The sequence below is a fragment of the Megalops cyprinoides genome, chromosome 11 (assembly GCF_013368585.1).
Source record: "Megalops cyprinoides isolate fMegCyp1 chromosome 11, fMegCyp1.pri, whole genome shotgun sequence".
Classification (NCBI taxonomy): domain Eukaryota; kingdom Metazoa; phylum Chordata; class Actinopteri; order Elopiformes; family Megalopidae; genus Megalops; species Megalops cyprinoides.
Genome location: NC_050593.1, coordinates 35,848,381 through 35,867,398, shown reverse-complemented (window position 1 = coordinate 35,867,398; position 19,018 = coordinate 35,848,381). Strand labels below are relative to the sequence as shown.

Genomic DNA, 19,018 nt, shown 5'->3' with positions numbered 1-19,018 from the left:
CCCATATTGCTTTGATGTGCAGATTACAAAAGATGCTTCGCTGTCATGCTGGTGCAGCAGTGTATATGGCAATGTGGTGGGGTGGGGTGGGGCAGTGTAGCATGGTGGTAAACAGCAGGGCTTGTAACCAAAAGGTTGCCTTTTTGACTCCCCGCTGGGGCATTGCTGCTATACCCTTGGGCAAGGTACTTAACCTACAATTGCTCCACTAAAATATCCAGCTGTATAAATGGATAAGCATATAAAACGGTAGCCTGTGTAAGTCACTCTGGATAGGAGCTTCTGCTAAATGAGAATAATATAATGTAATGTATATGAATGAAATCCACATGTTCACGGTTCTCCTGTGATGTTTCACTGTGCATTGTTTCAGGCAGAGGAGATAACACTAACCATCGGCCAGGCTTTCGACTTGGCCTACAAGAAGTTCCTGGAGTCTGGCGGAAAGGATGTGGAGACAAGGAAACAGATAGGAGGCTTGCAGAAAAGAGTGAGATCCCCGACCTTGACCAGTTTCTGTTCTGCGTGATCACTTCCATTATGCATGTCTTTTTTTATTTGAGCAATAAGAAAACGTTTGCAAATATGCTTCTCAAATTACCTTGTTAACAGTGTCAATATGCATATTTTTGAGATTTTACCTGAATATTTGCTCCTGCAAAAAAATTAATTTTGGCATTGATATTGGTATTGTCTCAACTGAAGATTCCTTATAGCCCTCCATGTGAATTTTACTTATGGAATAGTGGAATTCTTATTATATTCAAGGACAGGACAAAGATGAAAGAGAACCATGGCCATGTTTGAATAAAGGTGTTTGTCTTGTAAAGCAAACACAGATTGAAAGTTTCAGTTTCATATTTTGGACATGATGTGAATTTAAAAGATTAGTGAATAAAGTTGCAAAGTGAGCTCTCTGAGGGAAGGCTCCAGGGTCTTGTGTTAGCAGTCTTTTTTTTTTTTTTTAGATTCAAGAGTTAGAAACGGAGAACTCCGAGCTGAAAAAGCAGCTGCAGGCTGTGGAGGAGCAGCTGGTGCTGGCTCATGTTTCGCCCGTAAGTGCACAAATTCGCCATGGACAATCAGGCAGTATCTTTCAGTCTGAATATAGTGTAACGCCTGCCTCTCTGAGTGGCTGTAACATGTCAGGATGGATATTTATTCCGTGCCTCTCCTGCCATTTCATGTGTCTTTTGGGTACGCGGCATCGCTGTCCACTGAACGCCCTCTCTCTGATCTCTCTACAGCTGCTGCACATAAACTCTACTAACGAAGCCTATATGACGCAGAGACCTTCATCTCTCTTCTGGTGTCACAACCTGACATCGTTCTCGTGTTTAGAAATCTCTTCCGTCACTCTCACTCCTATGAGCTCTCCTGACTCCAACCTGTCTGCAGGACTACTAACCCCTCCTCCTGCTAAACCCACTCTGCCAAAGCCCTGCAACGGATACAGCATTCCGCGGCCTCGTGTAAATCTCCTTCCTGTCTTCTTTGGCTGCTGTCGCATGTGTGTGTGCATGCATGTTGTGCTTATATCCGGACACAGCGCTGTGCCTGTTTCAGACAGAGAAGATCTCATGTTGCCCAGTTAAGTTGCCCGGTGAAAGTCGGGTGGGCGCCGTGCCGCTCGTTGCCCGGTGAAGTTCGGGCGGGCGCCGTGCCGCGCGTAACCCTGTCACCCTCTCCATTTTCAGGCTGGCAGCATCTCCATGAAGGCCCCCCCCACCGATATTTTCGACATGGTCCCGTTTTCTCCCGCGCCTGCGCTGGCACCGATACCTGCCAGCAACGGCACACCCCCGCCCCCACCCGCTACGAGACCCCCTGAGATACGTGAGTAACCCGCAGAGACACGATACAGTAACCAAAGCACGCGTGCCCACCGACTGCAGCTACAGCATGCTATTAAATAATTACTGCATGAGCTATCATCTGTGATATTAACCAGAACGTTGCAAAATAACATTAGGATTATAATTAGATGTTAGACACTTACAGTTATCGTAACTCACACTAAGTGTTTTGAATTGATTATCTCATCACACGCAGTATGTATTTTTGTTGTTATCAGAATGCCTAATAAAACCTCATCTGGTGCTTTTGAATGTGGCGTAAATGATTGCCTTGCATGCGTAACTAAGCCCCCCTACATGCATGTTTTGTTGGATTCTGTGCAGTGATAGGCGTGACACCACATCTTTGGGACGTTGGAGTGGAGCCGTGCGTGTGCGTTGGGCTGTGTGCTGTTTGTATGGCCTTCACAGGTCTGGTTTTCGCTCCGGCAGGAAAAGACCTTTTCGGCGCTGAGCCCTTCGACCCGTTCAGCTGTGGGGCCGCCGACTTTCCCCCCGACATCCAATCCAAGCTGGACGAGATGCAGGTGACTGCATGTTTGTGAATGATCTAAACTCCCGTTTCAATCGCCCGTTCATGCAAATGAGCTTTGGCAGTTGCAGGCGCGGCTGGAGGTGTTGAATCATGTTTGGCTTGTTGGTTTTTTCCTCACAGCTCTGCTTTTAAGGATAGAACATGAGGAATGTTTACGGCTGCATTAGTTCACCCCTGTGTCCTTTTCGCTCCTGCACGGCTGTTATAAGATCTATGTATTTTATGAAGAGAGTACAGCTAGATTAATATACTTGCATTATATTGACAGTGCCTGTTTGTGTGTTGAAAAAATCCTGTTTATAATAAAAAAGCTCATGTTTCTGCTCCCAGGAGCAGGGAAGCAAAGGTTAGCTTATCTCATTTCTTCAGATTTTTCACTATTGTGTATGAGCTGCAGTTAGGTTTCTTGTAAAATGAGTAGCTAAATGGGTCTGCATCTTGTACTTAGTTCTTCAGTATTTTTTTATATAAAACAGGTCCAGGTATTATGAAAGAAGGAAACATTCAATACATGATTACATTCATGTAAAACAATTTCGTTTTTATGTACCATCAAGTCAAGCATGTCATTGCTTCAGAAAACCTGAACAATTTATAGAAACACACATTCATTTATTCATTGTTTATATTTCATTGTGTTGGTTTGTATTAATGGTCATGATTTTGGGTGTTAAGCTGCACAGATTCTGCACAGACACACTGATATTTAAGTCATTTGGTTATTTTAATCATTTGATTTATAATAAACACTCAACCCAGAGGCCCCATAACATCAGCCAATCCATACACAGGTATCATATTCCATCTGTGTGGCATTATGCCCTAAAACAAGACCAATAATTTCATAATTTAATTGGATCAAAACAGTTTTTGTTGCCATGAGAAATGGTTATTTTATTCATTTAGATTTTAATTGGTGTACACATTGTAATTTCTCCATTCACCAAATAAAGTGTTGTAGCTAAATCAAAGTATTTTGAAATGTATTTCATAATTTTTGGTTTCTTATCAAATGATTTTTTTTCAATGTCCTAATGTGAAACATGCCTAGACCATTGTTATCTTTGAGAATTGCATATACTGCAGTGTAGTGATGCTTATGGTTATATGGTTTCCATTACCCCATCTACACAAAGCAACATTCACATTATTCACATTTGTGTACATATACGCACAAACACATTATGCACAACTTTGTGCCCCACGGATCTTTTTTGAAATTCTTTAATAAATTAACTTCGTAGTTTTTGAGTCAGTCTCTTTTTCCCAGTCCTTTAACATTTTGAAACATCAAACACATTGCACCAGTCACCTAGATAACCAGACTGCTGTCTTTGCCCCTTTGGCTAAATGGGCATATACAATATCATGGTGGTGTTTAATGTTTACAATATCGGATTATGTTGTAATACTGCACTGTTTTTTCATTGTTTGAGTTGTTTGTTGAAAGAAGGAAAACCATGTTAGCATGCTAATACAATATTAGCTGTGGACATACTGGCTACCTGGTCTTCCTGGCTACCTAGCTAATTTAACAAGCTACCTAGCTATATTCGTTCATTTTGTTTTTATTTTTATGTTTTTAAGCCCATGCAAACAATAATGCTCACTAGCATGGTGTATGCTTGAGCTAGTACCATGTTTTTGGGCACAGTAGGCACAGTAGATTGTTGAAGTAGGCAATTTGAAGTAGGCTATTTTTTTATATTGCTATATATTTGAGCAATTGTCATTAAACAGCTTGCTAGCTACCTAGCTATCTAATAATAGTGGTACATATCTAGATGTGTTAGCATTGCTGTTCTCACAGTGTTTGATCACAGAAATTATGTTTCTGAGCTGCTTAACATACCCATGTACTGTACCAACACACTGCAGATGTGTCAGACGGCCAAAGGGAAGCAATATTCAAACTTTTAAGAATCCGTGACAGTGTTAGCAACCTTTTATTAGCATTATGTGTTTGTTGGCACATGAAGTCAGTAGCATCTCAGCAATGCTGATTGCTAATTATGAACCTTTTGAATTTGTGACTAACAAGTACCCAATTACAGTGATTAGAGCAGCGTTTCCCAAACCTCTCCTAGAGAACCCCTTGTCCTGCATGTTTTAGATCTCTCCCAGCTCCAGCACAGCTGATTTATATGATCAGTTTGTTATTAAGCAGCTTCAGGAGTCTGTAACAGTTGATCGTTTGAATCAGCTGTGTTGGAGCAGGGAGAGATCTAAAACATGCAGGACAAGGGGTCCTCCAGGAGAGGTTTGGGAAACGCTGGATTAGAGAATCTCTCCTACAACTGGATAACGTAATATTGCATTAAATTTGTTTTCCAAGATTATTCTGTTAGGGAATACAATTGGAAGCATACTTTTGGTGCTGATATATGAGATGTACTCTCACATGAAGACTAAACATTTGTTGACAGATTTTGCTCCTCGGCTATTTTCCTTTTCTTTTTCTTTCTTGTGACTGGAGGGTGTGGATGACTGAATTTCTGTTCAAGATTGAATGTTGCCTGTTTTGAGCAGAAGTGATTCAGTAAACTGTAGGGCTGGAGACAGAGGGGAGCATGCAGACCTCACTGAGATACATGCATTTGCTCTTCAATAATCCCAGCTTCATGCCTTCGGCTCTTTCTAATATCGTCTCTTTCTGTCTTGTTTTTTCCTTCTTGCTGGCAGCGTCAGAGATGGTTTGTATTCTCTTATTTTACTCAGCCGAATCCTGACATTTTGCTTGGTTATTTGGGTCGTGTGTTGTTTTTTTGGTTCTTGTTTTTGTTGTTGTGTGTTCCAAGTGAAGCATGCATCAGTCAGTACGTCCTGTTTGTTTTTTTTGTGGAATGCATGTCCATGGACGTCCAAACCTACCCGTACAGTTGTGTATTCGTCATGTTAAACTTATCGTGGGTGGACAGATGGCCATTTTATGCCAGCTAATAAACATTTTAGTCAACTTCTAGATGCTGCTGTATAAAAATATACACTGTATATTAAAACCATCTGATCATTATCATTGTGAATATTTATCCATTTATCAGAGGCTCCTATCCAGGCCAGTGTACTCTGTGCGTTTTTAGACATTGCTCATTTGTCCATCTGGGTATTTACTAAAGCAGTTTAGGTTGCCTCACCTGGTCATTCAGCCTGCAACCTCCAGGTTATGAGTCAGCTTCCACAGTAACAGTAACAGGCCTCTGTTTCCACCCACCACCATTCAGACATTTAGCCATGCCGCTGCAGGTATGAATGAGCACCCAGAGACAAATACAAAAACTGTGCTGATGACTTTTCTCCCACTTTCTTTCAGGAGGGGTTCAAAATGGGACTAACCTTAGAGGGCACTGTCTTTTCCTTTGACCCTCTAGACAGTCGCTGCTGATGCCAAGAAGACTTTTTTTGTCATGTGCAACTGTAAAACATTTGTATTCAAAAGAGTCAACATTGGATCTCCAATCAAGATGTAAATAGTCTCATCTTGAGACTTGTCCATATTTGCATTTGAATTTGGTTAAACAAAATACAAAATCAAAGCTATATTGAGAGCAAATACGGTAAAGTACTATTTTTGTAAGAACCGCAGTGGAGCAGTTTTGAGGCCACCTTGCTGTACAGCAGAGGTTTAGCTGGTCAAAGAGTGTAAATAGGACAAAACAAGGTACCTGGCTCTGTAGCAGAATTTTCATATTAACCTAATACTGTGTAAACTCTTTGTTTTACTAAAAATGCATTAATTTCGCTAACTTTTGGATGCACCCTCTCTCTCTCTCTTTGTATGTCAAATATGGGTCCAATGTTTGTGACTTGTTAGCCAATAAGCAACAAGAGATGAACCTCACCACAGAAACTGTACCATGACTTTACTTTGGAAATTTGGTAAATCATATTAAGAACTTTTTAGAAGAACAATTAAATGCCAAATGATCAGCTTGCACATTACTTTATATGTTTTTTGAACACATATTTCTAGTTGAAAGAAATGTATTTCTTCTGATTGGATTTTTAAGAACATCAAATCATTGAGTGTTTTAGTAACCATTTAGCACAATAATTTCCTTTTTGATGTATATTTGTATTGCAGTTCAATTTCCTATTATATATTTTAGTATCCTCTTGCACCAGAAAGCACTTTTGAAAACTTCTGTCCATATATGATATACTTGTTCATTTACTTTGTATGCAATATTTTAGCCTTTACTGTTGTAGTTATTAAAGTAAACATTACAGCATCAGCTAACAGGTAGTTAATCATTCTTGAAGTACATTGAGTCTTCCTTGATGTTGGTGTCATTGTGGACCATTATCAGGTAAGGATGTGAAACGCTCAGCACTTGTGATCGTTCTTTTCCCCTGTTATGGATGTGAATGAGCTGTGGGTGCTGCACAGTGAATGGGAATTTTCTACTTTCTACCACATGTATAATTTTCCTCTTAACGTGCTCTTAAGCTTGTTTGTTGTCAGTTTTGCCCAGATTCAGTCCTTCCATTATGCATATAGCGTTCAGCTTGAAGGCCTGTGTTTTTGAGGTCTGGCAGAAGGAGACGATCTCTTGCAGTGAGGTTCAATGAACGTAGGCAGAGCAGCAAAATGGATTTTCATACTGAAAGTATGCTTCGTGTTATTAACCCAGTTTGTATTTCATTGCCTCTTTATGAATAAAATTGCGATTACTGTGGGTGTAATTTACAAGCCACCTCTCCCAAAATGGCCCCATGATCTCTCTTTATGTACTGTATCACTGGTTCCAATGATCTTTGTGTTGTTCATGTACTTTTCAGATAATCATTACTCATGTACTGAGTGCCTTACCAAGAGTTTTTTACCCTCTTTCTTTTCCTGGAAACTATTAATAGTTTCCTATACAACCATACACAGTAACACAGCAACTGAAATGCAATGTATGCAAGTCATTTAAAGCATAACAAAAGTGAAATGGAAGAAATTAAAAATTACATTTAAAAAGTTAAAAATCCTGTATTTGATGCAAGTTAAATGAAAATGCGGAGGAGGGAACTGGTCTGGAGACTAGGCCGTCCTCTCAGTGCGAAGCTGGCCACCTCCACTCCCTCCCAGCAAGAAGCAACCCGACCACAGACACAGGGGGGGGGGCTGCTGCAGCTCCAGGCTCTGTAAGTCTCTGCTCATGTTCCACTAAACTAGCATACGATCCCAGCTTAACTGCCCTCTTTCAAAACAATAAATTACCATTATGCTACCTTTGTTTTGAGCTTCAGCCTTCATTTTAAGCCTTCATTTTAATCTCATAAAGTCAATAGCTGTAAAATAAAATACTCGCCAAAATACGTTGGACAATACATTGTCAGACGTAAGAATTGACTATATGATTTAAAAAACGGGAATTTTCAAAGCCAGTTCCGACCCTATTGATTGTTTTTGATTGTAACTTGTTTGGCAAATGTCCTTTTCTTGAAGGAACTGTGATTCTTCCAGCTTTTTATAGCACACCACATTTTTCACAGAATAGTTGAACAGTATACAATCAGATGCAGTTCAGTGGATTTAGCCATATATTGTGTTCTGCAATTTTGGTAAGAGCTGCAGGAAATGGTGAACCAGCAGTGCCTGTGTCTTGGTGGATATCGTCTGACTGCAAGTAATGATGGAAATTGTCCATTCTTTCCGTAATTTTATCGCATTACTTATCTGGCCAGGAGACACCCGTATTCAGGGTGATTACACACACTAGGCTCATTACTTTATTATATATCATTTAACTTTTTTATAGAATTTTATTACATATTTGCCATTTAAATGGCTGGATACTTGCAGAAGACATGCAAGGTATGTTTGTTACTTGAGGTGTAACCACAGTGCTCCACTTTGGATTCCAGCTTCAGAAATTCTGGTTGCAAACTCATATCCTTGATCATTGTCCATGTCCAGCACTTTAAAGGCCATATTGTATAGTGAGGCATGGGGGTGGGGACATTTCGGGGATAGGTGGGAACGTCATAGGAGAACATCAGGTGTTGTACAGGACCTGGCCGAAGAGAATAAGGTGTTTTAGGCAGGTATTGTTAATGCACTTACTTTCACCAAACGTGGGAAAATTCATAAAAGCTGGAATAAAAACAGCAAACAGAATTCTTTCACCATTAATTTATTAGGGCTGTTCAAAAAAAAGTATAACTAGAATGGAGAGCCATGTGTCCACTTCATTTTTGGCTGTTAATAATACATTTGGTTTGTAAGACTCTTCTTAACTGGATGTTGAAATCCTGATCATACTTGCAGATTAGGCTTCTTACTGAAAAAAAAGAGATGTGTAAAATGTATTCTCTTAAATAAGAGATCACATAGATTGCTACAGGGAAGCTCTGAGAACAGGTTGAAGGGAATAGTCTTGGAGAAGCAGAGGAATTTGGTGACAGATTTTTTTTAGCAAACCCGTACTCTAGTTTTGCACATGGTATTTTTTCCATTCCCTTCTTTCTCATGCAAATACTGTATCCTAGTAATAAATCCTACTGTATTTTACTAAAAAAATATTTTACATGGCATACAGATATTTTAAAAACAGTCACTGGAAAATACAACAGACAAGAAAACAAAAAACAAGACTGATACTGTAAAATAAAAATTTCAACAAAAACACAATTAGATTATGGTTAGTATTAGCCAAATCCACATTTATTTCTATGCTGCCGATGTTTATTCCTGTGAAAATCTGACCTCTGTGCTACAAAACTCTTATCTGAGTAGAATATCTCCCCAAAAGAAGGACATCTAAATCAATTTCACAAAAGGAGAATTAGGGATAAACAAGCATTTGTTTAATTGGTTGCAGAGCAAAATACATAAAGGAAACAAACATTCATGGTTATCTTTTTGCAAGGGCTCAAATAATTGTAATAAAAAAGTATTTAGAAAAGGTCAGAAATGGAAAATAAAGCCAGGCTATGTGAAGGGACACCTACATGCTTCACAGAATAAAACATGCAGACTTAGAAATACTGTGCATCTCTGCCAATAAACATTACAATTATTACAACACAATTTTCAGGAGACATGGATTCTGCTGCTTAACCAGTGGTAGAAAAAGATCTTTATTAGCATCACCAAACCCTGATCTTCTGCTGGAGGAAGCACACATGGGTCCCTCTTTAGACACAGCACCTGTGAAAATGATTACAACTAATCAAAACATCCCAGTTTATTGAGATGAGGTAGCTTACTCTAAGGAATCGACAGTCTTGTCTGTTCTTTAGCTGTTGCACTAATACAGGAATGCCAGGACAGAATAAAAAAAATTTAAACATTGGAATCATTTCCATAAACACTGTCTTTCAAGGGAGCACATCCTCTCTCAACATAAGTCAGAACTTAAGTCTCCTCTGTAGCACCATTACTTAAAAGAAAGAAAACGTTTGGATTTTGATCCACCTGTAATTGTATATGCTGAAGAAACTTTCTTTTTACAAAACAAAAAGCAATACATGTTTAAGTTTAATAGGTTAATAGATTTTAATCATGTCATGAACCATTTGGGCCTTTTTTTCTGCTTTAAGTGGTATTCGTATTAACAGCAGTTAATGACAAAGGAAATGATTTATGCATTTCTGATTGAAGATTTATTTAGCCAAATGTATGGTTTCCTTCCTGAAAACGTAAAAATAGCACAGATGGCTTGGATCAAGGTGTCATACCATTGCTTATTAAATAAATGTTCCCCACAATAAGCATCTTCTGCTTAAAGAAATATGACTCATATTGGAAAAAGGTGATCAGGAGTAGTCCTGAATTCTTCTTGATTGTAGGAACAATGCACCATTGTGTCAAAATCAGTTTCTGAAAACAACTATCACATTCTTTAATTCCTTTTGAGAATTCTGCCTTACACTTTGCTCAAAAAAAAAGGTCTACCGAAATGTCTCGAAAAGGTTGGAAAGGCACAATAAATATCTTGCCGAAGGGCCTGAATAGTCCACTGTACTGTATGTACAAGGCTGATCGTATCAGCGGTCAGTTCAAGAGTCTCAGGATTTGCCCCACGCAGTGTCCTCTGGATTACAAGAAGCAAACGGGCCCGATGTCGATGCCGAACTCTTGATCCGCGCCTCCGATGTCCACAGGGGCCATGTCTATAATGGGAAGTCTGGCTGTTTTCTGTGTCCTGTACTCAAACACTGTTTTGCCCCAGTTGCCGGTAGGTTGCTGTGGAGAAAAAGACAGGTGTTTCCCAGCTGTTTCTGACAAGCATGATGAAGTTGCATCATAAAATTTGAAAACGAACACAGTTGTAAAATACTGACTGCATTTATTTATGTTACCTTTTAACTATGGTATGTCAATGTTCCTGTCTACCTTCATCACCGATGTTCTTATGGATGGCTACATTATAATATGCTCCTTAAGAATGTTCAAGGGTAACTGATAAAAATCTCTGTCCGAGTTAACTTCAGAGCTCACACTAAACGGGATGTTTCTGGGGAAATCCTACACGACAGAAGAGATTCTGCTTTCACAATAATATGTGAGGATATCATGTATATGTTGGTCTTACAGAGCAGCTGTCCTCTATGACCGTGTATCTGAAGCGGTTGTTTCCCTCTGCTCTGAGATCGAGGTCATTAGCAGCCTTGAGAATGATGGCCTTCTTCAGGTTTCCAGTGGCTTCATCCTTGTACCCCACGCTGTTCTTGCAGTGGTAGGTTATGGTCTGAGACGCCTCTTTAGACAGCAGACGGAGGAAGGTCATCTGGACAGTGACAGAGTTGGCTGCCTGGTCTTTGTTCCCATAGGTGAACTGGAAAAAAAAAAAAATAGAAAACGATCCAAATGAGCAAATCCAAGTAAATGCTCTACTATGAACATTTTTGGAAATATGCCCTTATTTTTCTGTTAATTATTTTTTCTATTATGAACTTTTAAGGGTCTCCTTATAATAATCAAATATCTGCCATTAAACACCTTATAATACTACTGTCATTGTCGGTGCACACAGACTGTACTATACCCTACGTTGTGAATGTATAAAAGAGTGTAAATGATGCTAAGCCTGATGAAAATGCAGGTATTACTGTTTAGTGATGCTTTTAAATGTCATTTTGGTACTTTGCTATCAAAATTCGTAAAACTGCTTAAAACGGCACAATCCATGATTTCATGCCATTAGAGTGATTTGTTACAGGATACCTTCACAGTATTACCCTTAAAATGCATCGCCTGTCAATATCTTACATTGGAGAGTCAATGAACATTTATGATCTGATTATTAAAATTGATTATCTGCAACATATAAATATGTCCTGTATGTGACAGGCTGCAGATTTCTGCAGATCAATTGGTAATGGTGACACTATGCAAAAGAGATTGCAAATTAAGATGGCAACAGAATAAGATTGCAACCATTTTGATGCGCTCTCCAGATAGTGGTTGGCACTGCCGCCGCATCAGGAGCAAGTAGCACAGAGCATCGTTTCCTCCACAAGCTCTGGGCTCATCCATGGTATTATCTGCACTTCAGCATGTGCTCCGTCATGCACTGTCACAGCCTCAGAGTCATTGGATGGAGTGTGGATATCGGTGGTGGTGCCATCATGTCAGTGATCAGCAGATTGCTCATTTTCACAGTGAAGGAATGTAACACGGCCTCAGTAAGAACCCCGGTTCAAAACTCGCTCTCTCGCTAACCCCAGTAACATCTAGTATAAGACACAACCCTGTCTACAGCGGCAACACATGCACCCCAGTGCATTTTCCAGTGACACCAAGACAGGAATGAAATGCTTTACGTACGCAACTTGGTAAAAGTGGTAAAAATCAACTGCAGCTTGGTGTAAAAAGTACACATTTCATATTGCTCTTGTGCAGTATGTCAGTAACGGTACAGAAACAAAAAGGCTGAAATGAACTCACGAGCGCTCCACCGTTCATGTTGGCCCCGAACCACTTGGGTTTGTTGTCGGAGGGGTTGGAGGAGCTCCACCACGTCTTGCGCGGTATGCTGGCTGGGTTGGCAGAGATGCAGGTCTCACCGCTGTCCATGTTGCAGTGGACTTTGATGGCGTCCTCGGCACTCCCCTGGTTCGGATCTACCCAGTATTCACCTGCAACAAGAGCCACAGACAGCCTGAAACCTCACATCCTGGGCCACGTGAGAGGGTTCACAATCAGGGATTGTGATTGTCTGTGTTTTCTCCTGGGAATTGGCCTCTTCTCTACCTCAATTTATAGTTGCAATGGTCTGAGAGGTGATATGACCAGCGTACCTGTTCCCTGTTTTGGTAATTAGCCCTGCTTGCCATCTGACCTAAAGGGGGATCAAGGCTCTAAATTGTCTTGGCTTCAATTCCAAAGGCCCACCTCAAGGTTTTCTCAGTAGGTAGGCTGTATAAGATGCCAAAGAATACTTTGATTGGTTAACTGGAAGGACTGTCAGACTGGTCTCGGTAGACTATAACTCTGTTATTTGGGGTTTTTTGTTTTTGTTAAGTCAGCACACTGTGTTTCTATGTGATTGCGCTCTGAACAGACACCCTCTAAATTTTGTGAATGTCTCTTATTTCACTATGGGGTGATTTTGCCTTACCCTGTACCTGTTAATACCCTGTTAATTTCCTATTTTTACGCATTTTCTTCAACTTTATGCTTTCGTCTATGCTTTTTATTAGACCCCTTGAAGCCCCTGCTATCCAGGTACGAAAAAACACTTGTTAAACAGAATTCTCTGAATAAAATTTTGCAACTCCATGTCATTTTCCAACGGATTATGTGTTTTCACCTGAAATAATGTCACACGCATGAGTGAAGGTTCTCGTGTGCTTTAACCATATTTACATTATCGGTCATTTAGCAGGGCCTCTTATCTAGATCAAGTTACACAGGCTATCACTGTATCCATTTATATAGCTGAATATTTACTGAGGCAATTGTGGATTAAGTACCTTGCCCAAGGATACAACAGCAGTGCCCAAGCGGGGAATCAAACCAGGAACCTTCCGGTTATGAGCCCTGTTCCACACTGCTGCCCTGTTTGTGCTGGAAACGGTGCCGCTGAACTCACCGCTCTTCTTCAGGGGGTAACACTGTTTCAGGTCCTCGCAGGTCCTGGCCGGGTGCTTCCTGCTGCCGTCCGGGCTACGCATACTCTCGATCTGGCTGCTGAGCGCCTTCAGGGTGGCGTGCACCCCCGGGTCGGCCTGGAAGAGGGCCGGGGCCGTGTTGTTGTTGTTGGGAAGAGCCTCGTCCTCGCTGAACTCGGGGGGCGGCGGGGGGCCGACGTCGTAATCCTGCGGACCTCCAAATAAGTCGTCCATGGCGGCTGTGGGAGGGCCAGGGGACCCTGGGGGCCCGGGAGGACCGGGATCTCCAGGAGGTCCCTGTTAACGAGAGAACTGAAAGTCAGGTACCCTGGAAAGCAGGCCGCGGTTGAACAGCATCATTTCAATTTTAGTAGAAATCGCTCTAAAGGGAGTACTGTAGAATTAATGTGGTTTCTTTGCACTTTACATTACATTACATAATTTCCATTAAGCTGACACTCTTACCCAGAGTGACTTACATAGGTTACAATTTAAACATGTTATCCATTTAAACAGCTGGATATTTACTGAGGCAATTCCGGGTTAAGTACCTTGCCCAAGCGTACAGCAGCAGTGCCCCAACAGGGAATTGAACCAGCAACCTTTCAGTTATGAGCCCTGCTCCTTACCGCTATGCTGCACTGCCCTTAAATATTAATGCTAAATGTTGTACTGCCATTTCTAGTGCCAGTTTGATCCTAAATCCAATTTGATTTCAGGAGAAATCTTTGCATTTGGGGTATGAGGGAGACTTGCCTCTGGTCCGATGTCACCGCTAATTCCACGTGTTCCAGGTGGTCCCATTGGTCCAGGCTGTCCAATTAACCCCTCCTTTCCTGGGGGCCCAACTGGTCCAGGGGGTCCCTAAAATGAGTCATGACTCATATTTAGTTTCTTTCTTGATTTATAACCCATAGATCAGTATGTCCATTGACCTCACTGATATTAAATAGCAACAGCTAGAGATATTATACTTACTCTTTGGCCGCTTGGTCCAACGATTCCTGGAGCTCCCTGCTCACCAGTTGTACCCTAAAAATAAAATGACAATTATAATTTGAAAGTATTTTTAACATGAATATACGATATCATGAAATATGACTGTTGTTTAGCATTTTTTGTTAAACTCACAGGTGGTCCAGGTAAACCTTGTAATCCAGTGAAGCCTCTGTGACCTTTCTGTCCTCTCTCTCCATGGTCTCCAATGTCTCCCTTATCTCCTCTCGGCCCTTGAGGTCCCTGGGATTCGACAGCATGAATCATTGTACTGTGCTATGTACTAAATGAATGTGGATTGTCTATATCTTGACACTACACAGTCATCATGTCCAAGCATTGAATGTTTCTTTTTTTTTCATTTGTTGTCATTCTGAAAACATCTTTGATTCATTAAAAGTAGAGGGGACTTATATGTTCAAAAAAGGCAAAATTGCATCTGGAATGAGTTGAGTCCTTGCTTTGCAACATGCATTAAGTAACCTATGGATTTAAGTTAATGATATGTTCTAACTAACGGCAGCATCAGTCAGATGAAGTTTACAGACTATATAACATATATTATCTTACCGTTAACCCTCTCTTGCCTGCTGAACCAGGGGGACCTACTGGCCCTCTTGAGCCCTGTTGACAAGCAAGATAATTCCAGTTATTTGCCAATAGCAAAGTCAAAAACAAACATAATATAGTCGGCAGACTATTGACCATTCACACATGGCTTTGTACTGCATATTATTTTTGCAGATTAAATAGATGCTTTAACAGCTGTTGCTAGGTAGATAGGCTCTCACCCTCCTCAATTTGCTCCTTACTAACAGAGGTGAGGTCACTGCAGTATTAAGGTAAAGTTGACCAAGGTGAACAAAATTTCCAGGTAAATTTTTTTTTTCTGATGATCCACATAAAGGTGTTATGTGGCACCTCGTTCAGCTGCTGCAGAATGTTTACTGTGGACTGAAATGCAGATAAAAAAGACTTTGTGTATCATCAATCATTTAACCTCGCACTTAAAGGCGAGGTTACTAATATTACAGGGTAGCCAGTCACACCTACTCACACCTTTCTTGGGAAGTACTTTATAGCCCATTTCTGCCATGTACCAAGGAATTGCATTTGTGTTTATGTTGTGAAAATCAGATTTTTCTATACCTTCCCACCCACAGTTATTTCACAGTGGTATATGGTTATGAAAATCCAGAGGTATGGATCAGAGCATACAGCTTAAGCGTAAGAGGCAGGAAAACCGCTCTGTATGTAACTCTTCAGGGGTAACTCACAGCATCTCCTCTCTTTCCGGGACCGCCTGGGGTTCCAACCGGACCTGGAGATCCAGGAGCTCCCTGAGCACCGGCAAGCCCCTCTGGACCCGGATCCCCCCGATCACCCTGTTGGGAAAGACCACAACGCCAAAGCGTTGGTCATGCGGTAGATGTGTGTGGGGGAAATCCAGCACTGAAATCATCATCAGTTAGTTCTCTGCTCCTACCCTGGTCCCTATGACTCCATCCTTGCCTGGAGGGCCATCGGCCCCAGCAGAACCCTGTTGGAACAGAAGCAGCAGGTTATGAGGAGCATTTACTAATACTGACTAGTATTAACATGCTGTATAACCGTATTTATAAAAGAAAACACTCTGTGGCCATGCAGTGAGCAATAGAGAGTTGAGGACAGTCAAACAGTGTAACGCATACCTTTCCTGGACATTTAGGTGGTTTGCAAAAGAGAAACTTACATCTGGACCAGGGTCACCACGAGGTCCGTTTGCACCTGGTGCACCCACTGGGCCTGGGGGACCTTTGTCTCCTTGTGGTCCTGGGGTACCTGTTTTTCCTGGCGGACCCTGGAGTGAATAATTTCCATTCTTATGTTATACGTGTGAAGTTTTGCCTTTGATAAACAATTTGCATGTTTCTACTTTCTAATCATATGTATCATACTCTTGTACTGCAGGTGCCCTGAATCCCTATTTAACCAGTACATTTAAATATATTCACTTTGTTTTGGTTTCACAAGAGGAAACCTACCAAACAAAGTAAAAGAATGATCAAGTTTTCCTAACTTAATGTATTAGACTTGTCCTGTGAGCAAGAAGATTGATGAATGATTTCAAACAGGGCTTGAGATTGAATTCCAGTCATTCAATAAAACAAACGGGTGTTTTTGAGGCTACAGATGTGCCCTGGTGAAGGGTGTGAATCAGGTCCATTAAAATGGATACATACAGCTGGGCCTGGCAGTCCTGCCATTCCCCTCTCTCCTCTCTGGCCAGGAAGACCCACAATTCCTCTCTGTCCTGTGGTTCCTGCAGGGCCTGGTGGTCCATCGGGGCCCTGAATAAACGGAAAGAAGCAAAACCATTGTTATTTCCATTGCTTGACTTTGGTTAAAATGTAGTCTGCCGATTTTGAGAGTTAAACTCCAGCTATGTCGGACTGCTGTCGGAATGACATTTACCGTTGGTCCGTCCTCTCCAGAATCGCCTTTATCTCCTGGACTTCCAGCCGGGCCAGGTGGGCCTCGCTCCCCAGGACGTCCGGGGGAACCGTTGTCTCCACGGAGACCAGGTGGACCTTCTTTCCCTGGAGCGCCGAGAGGACCAGGCTCTCCAACTGGGCCCTGGCAAAGTTGCAAGCATTAATCCACAGCTGGAGACACCATATCAAGTTGTGTTCTGATGTGATTTGGATTTTCCCCTGGCACCTAAAGACTAAGCATAGCATTGTGCTTTCATAAAAAAAGGTGAATGTAAATAATGACTTAAGACAGAGGGAATCAGCCCACGGAGGTGTTCCTGACAGGTTTTAATTTACGCCGCTCTGAGCGTGAGACAGCTGTGCCAGGAAGGCCTACGACACGCCCTTTGCGCGGGGAGACCTCACTCCCCACCGACTCTGCAAAGTTACGTCATGGTAACAGACGGAACGATGCGTGATGCGTTTTACGGGCGGTACTCACAGTGGAGCCAGGCGGGCCAACTCTGCCTGCTGACCCGGGGAATCCGGTCGGGCCCTGAGGGTGGGAGGAAACGGCAGGCGGTGAAGCGTGTGTCTGAACGCACCTCCACGAAAAGTGTGAATCAAGACGCAGAATCCACAACTCACCACAGCACCCTGCGTTCCTCTGCCTCCTTTCAGTCCAGCAACCCCCACGGGCCCCTGGGAAAGAGCCACTAACGGTGAGTTTGAGTTCTTCAGACATTTGTTTACAACAATTATTGTACACTGGCTCTGTCAGTGCATGCTGAAATTTACAGTGGCACTCCCGTTACAACAATGGCGCTAGTTATTACAGTGTTGTGTGATGGGCTGAGACGTGTTCAGACTTTTCACGTTCTGTATGCACAGATGTTCACGTGCTTCTTGTATTAGATTCTTCGCCCGTGCTTTGTATGTTGCTCTGTGTAAGAGCGTCTGCTAAGAGACAAAAAAATCCTCTGTACTATTCCTCTGTACTCACAGAAGGCCCCGGAGCTCCGGCCAACCCTTGAGGACCTGGAGACCCCGCATCTCCCTTCTGTCCTGGCTCCCCTGGCTCTCCCTTCACTCCAGGCTGACCGTCAGGGCCCTGCAGGGAAATCACGGAGGTGATCGGCGCAAACATTTAATGTTTCTGCTGCTCCTGAAATCAGACCCTGAGAAAGGGCAGAGTTCCATACAGCGTCATTTTCTATGGAGCGGTGAACTTACAGGTGGCCCAGCAAATCCAACAGGACCAGTAGGACCAGGTTCACCACGGGATCCCTAAAAGAGAAGAACAAAATGAATATGGTGACAGTGAAAAACAAAAAAATAATGTAAGCGTACAATAAAATAGCTAATCAGGTGAAATAGGTGGTGAGTGGGGTTATTTTTAGATTAATGATGTCTACTTACTGGACTTGCTCTTGATCCGTGAGGTCCAGGCGGACCACGTGGACCAGGTTCTCCCTAGAAAACAACCGCAGTCAACTCAAACTCATTGTTTTGACATTACCATGAGAAAAATCATCACAGAGAGGAAAGATACTCTTACCTTCTCACCACTGGGCCCATGTGGTCCCACGGGTCCAAGTGGACCAGGCAGTCCCTACCAGAATAGGGAAACATTTTGTTTACAAAATATACTTCTGTATAATGTAGAGTTGTCGTTTTGTATAAAATGTTTTAGCAGAAATGTACCATACTGGTGGTTATATTTTCAAAGAGGAGATCTTCAAAGATGTATTCTACCATACTAAGCAAATGAGATAACTAAATGAATGGGAAAAATACACATTAATATCTTCTGCCTTGTTTTCCCACAGAACGTCATCATTGGTCGCATCCATTGCTTTAACACGGTACAAACATTTAGCGGTGTACTATACCATGTAGGTAGGTGGTAAACCTTTTGTTGAGAGGTAAACTTAACAACACTGTACAAGTCATTCTGATGGATGCTTAATGTGTGGAGACATCACTCTGCTGGTATAGCATGTGGGCTGTATAGCAATGGATTAACCCTTCTAGAAAATTAGCCTCACACCCTCTGTCCTCTAAGTGAGGGGCCTGCTGAATATGCATTTTTATTATTTCTCACTCGACCCTTTAAAAGTATCGTCATGCAT

General features: G+C 41.8%; 2 protein-coding genes across 8 annotated transcripts in view; one reads left to right on the top strand and one right to left on the bottom strand.

Moving 5' to 3' along the window:
* Positions 1 to 6,320, top strand: part of LOC118785663 (PTB domain-containing engulfment adapter protein 1) — an 81,128-nt gene extending 74,808 nt beyond the window's left edge. For 5 of the 7 annotated variants that reach the window (XM_036540494.1, XM_036540499.1, XM_036540497.1 and 2 more), the window contains exons 7-12: positions 374 to 490; positions 969 to 1,055; positions 1,248 to 1,472; positions 1,698 to 1,836; positions 2,289 to 2,383; positions 5,702 to 6,320. In XM_036540494.1, coding sequence (XP_036396387.1) covers positions 374 to 490; positions 969 to 1,055; positions 1,248 to 1,472; positions 1,698 to 1,836; positions 2,289 to 2,383; positions 5,702 to 5,773 — 735 coding nt within the window. In that variant the 3' untranslated portion in view covers positions 5,774 to 6,320. Of the gene's footprint in view, positions 1 to 373; positions 491 to 968; positions 1,056 to 1,247; positions 1,473 to 1,697; positions 1,837 to 2,288; positions 2,384 to 2,511; positions 3,242 to 5,701 lie in introns of those variants that run through there. The other 2 variants (XM_036540495.1, XM_036540500.1) reach the window with 2 other exon arrangements.
* Positions 6,321 to 9,034: 2,714 nt separating this feature from the next.
* Positions 9,035 to 19,018, bottom strand: part of col5a2a (collagen, type V, alpha 2a) — a 43,308-nt gene continuing 33,324 nt past the window's right edge. The window contains exons 36-54 of the mRNA XM_036540363.1: positions 18,445 to 18,498; positions 18,306 to 18,359; positions 18,120 to 18,173; positions 17,890 to 17,997; positions 17,535 to 17,588; positions 17,389 to 17,442; positions 16,888 to 17,049; positions 16,656 to 16,763; positions 16,166 to 16,273; positions 15,920 to 15,973; positions 15,711 to 15,818; positions 15,004 to 15,057; positions 14,569 to 14,676; positions 14,416 to 14,469; positions 14,194 to 14,301; positions 13,419 to 13,734; positions 12,272 to 12,462; positions 10,917 to 11,159; positions 9,035 to 10,567 (exon numbers count right to left, since the gene is read on the bottom strand). Of these exons, the coding sequence (XP_036396256.1) occupies positions 10,421 to 10,567; positions 10,917 to 11,159; positions 12,272 to 12,462; positions 13,419 to 13,734; positions 14,194 to 14,301; positions 14,416 to 14,469; positions 14,569 to 14,676; positions 15,004 to 15,057; positions 15,711 to 15,818; positions 15,920 to 15,973; positions 16,166 to 16,273; positions 16,656 to 16,763; positions 16,888 to 17,049; positions 17,389 to 17,442; positions 17,535 to 17,588; positions 17,890 to 17,997; positions 18,120 to 18,173; positions 18,306 to 18,359; positions 18,445 to 18,498 (2,139 nt within the window). The 3' untranslated portion in view covers positions 9,035 to 10,420. The remainder of the gene's footprint in view (positions 10,568 to 10,916; positions 11,160 to 12,271; positions 12,463 to 13,418; positions 13,735 to 14,193; positions 14,302 to 14,415; positions 14,470 to 14,568; positions 14,677 to 15,003; positions 15,058 to 15,710; positions 15,819 to 15,919; positions 15,974 to 16,165; positions 16,274 to 16,655; positions 16,764 to 16,887; positions 17,050 to 17,388; positions 17,443 to 17,534; positions 17,589 to 17,889; positions 17,998 to 18,119; positions 18,174 to 18,305; positions 18,360 to 18,444; positions 18,499 to 19,018) is intronic.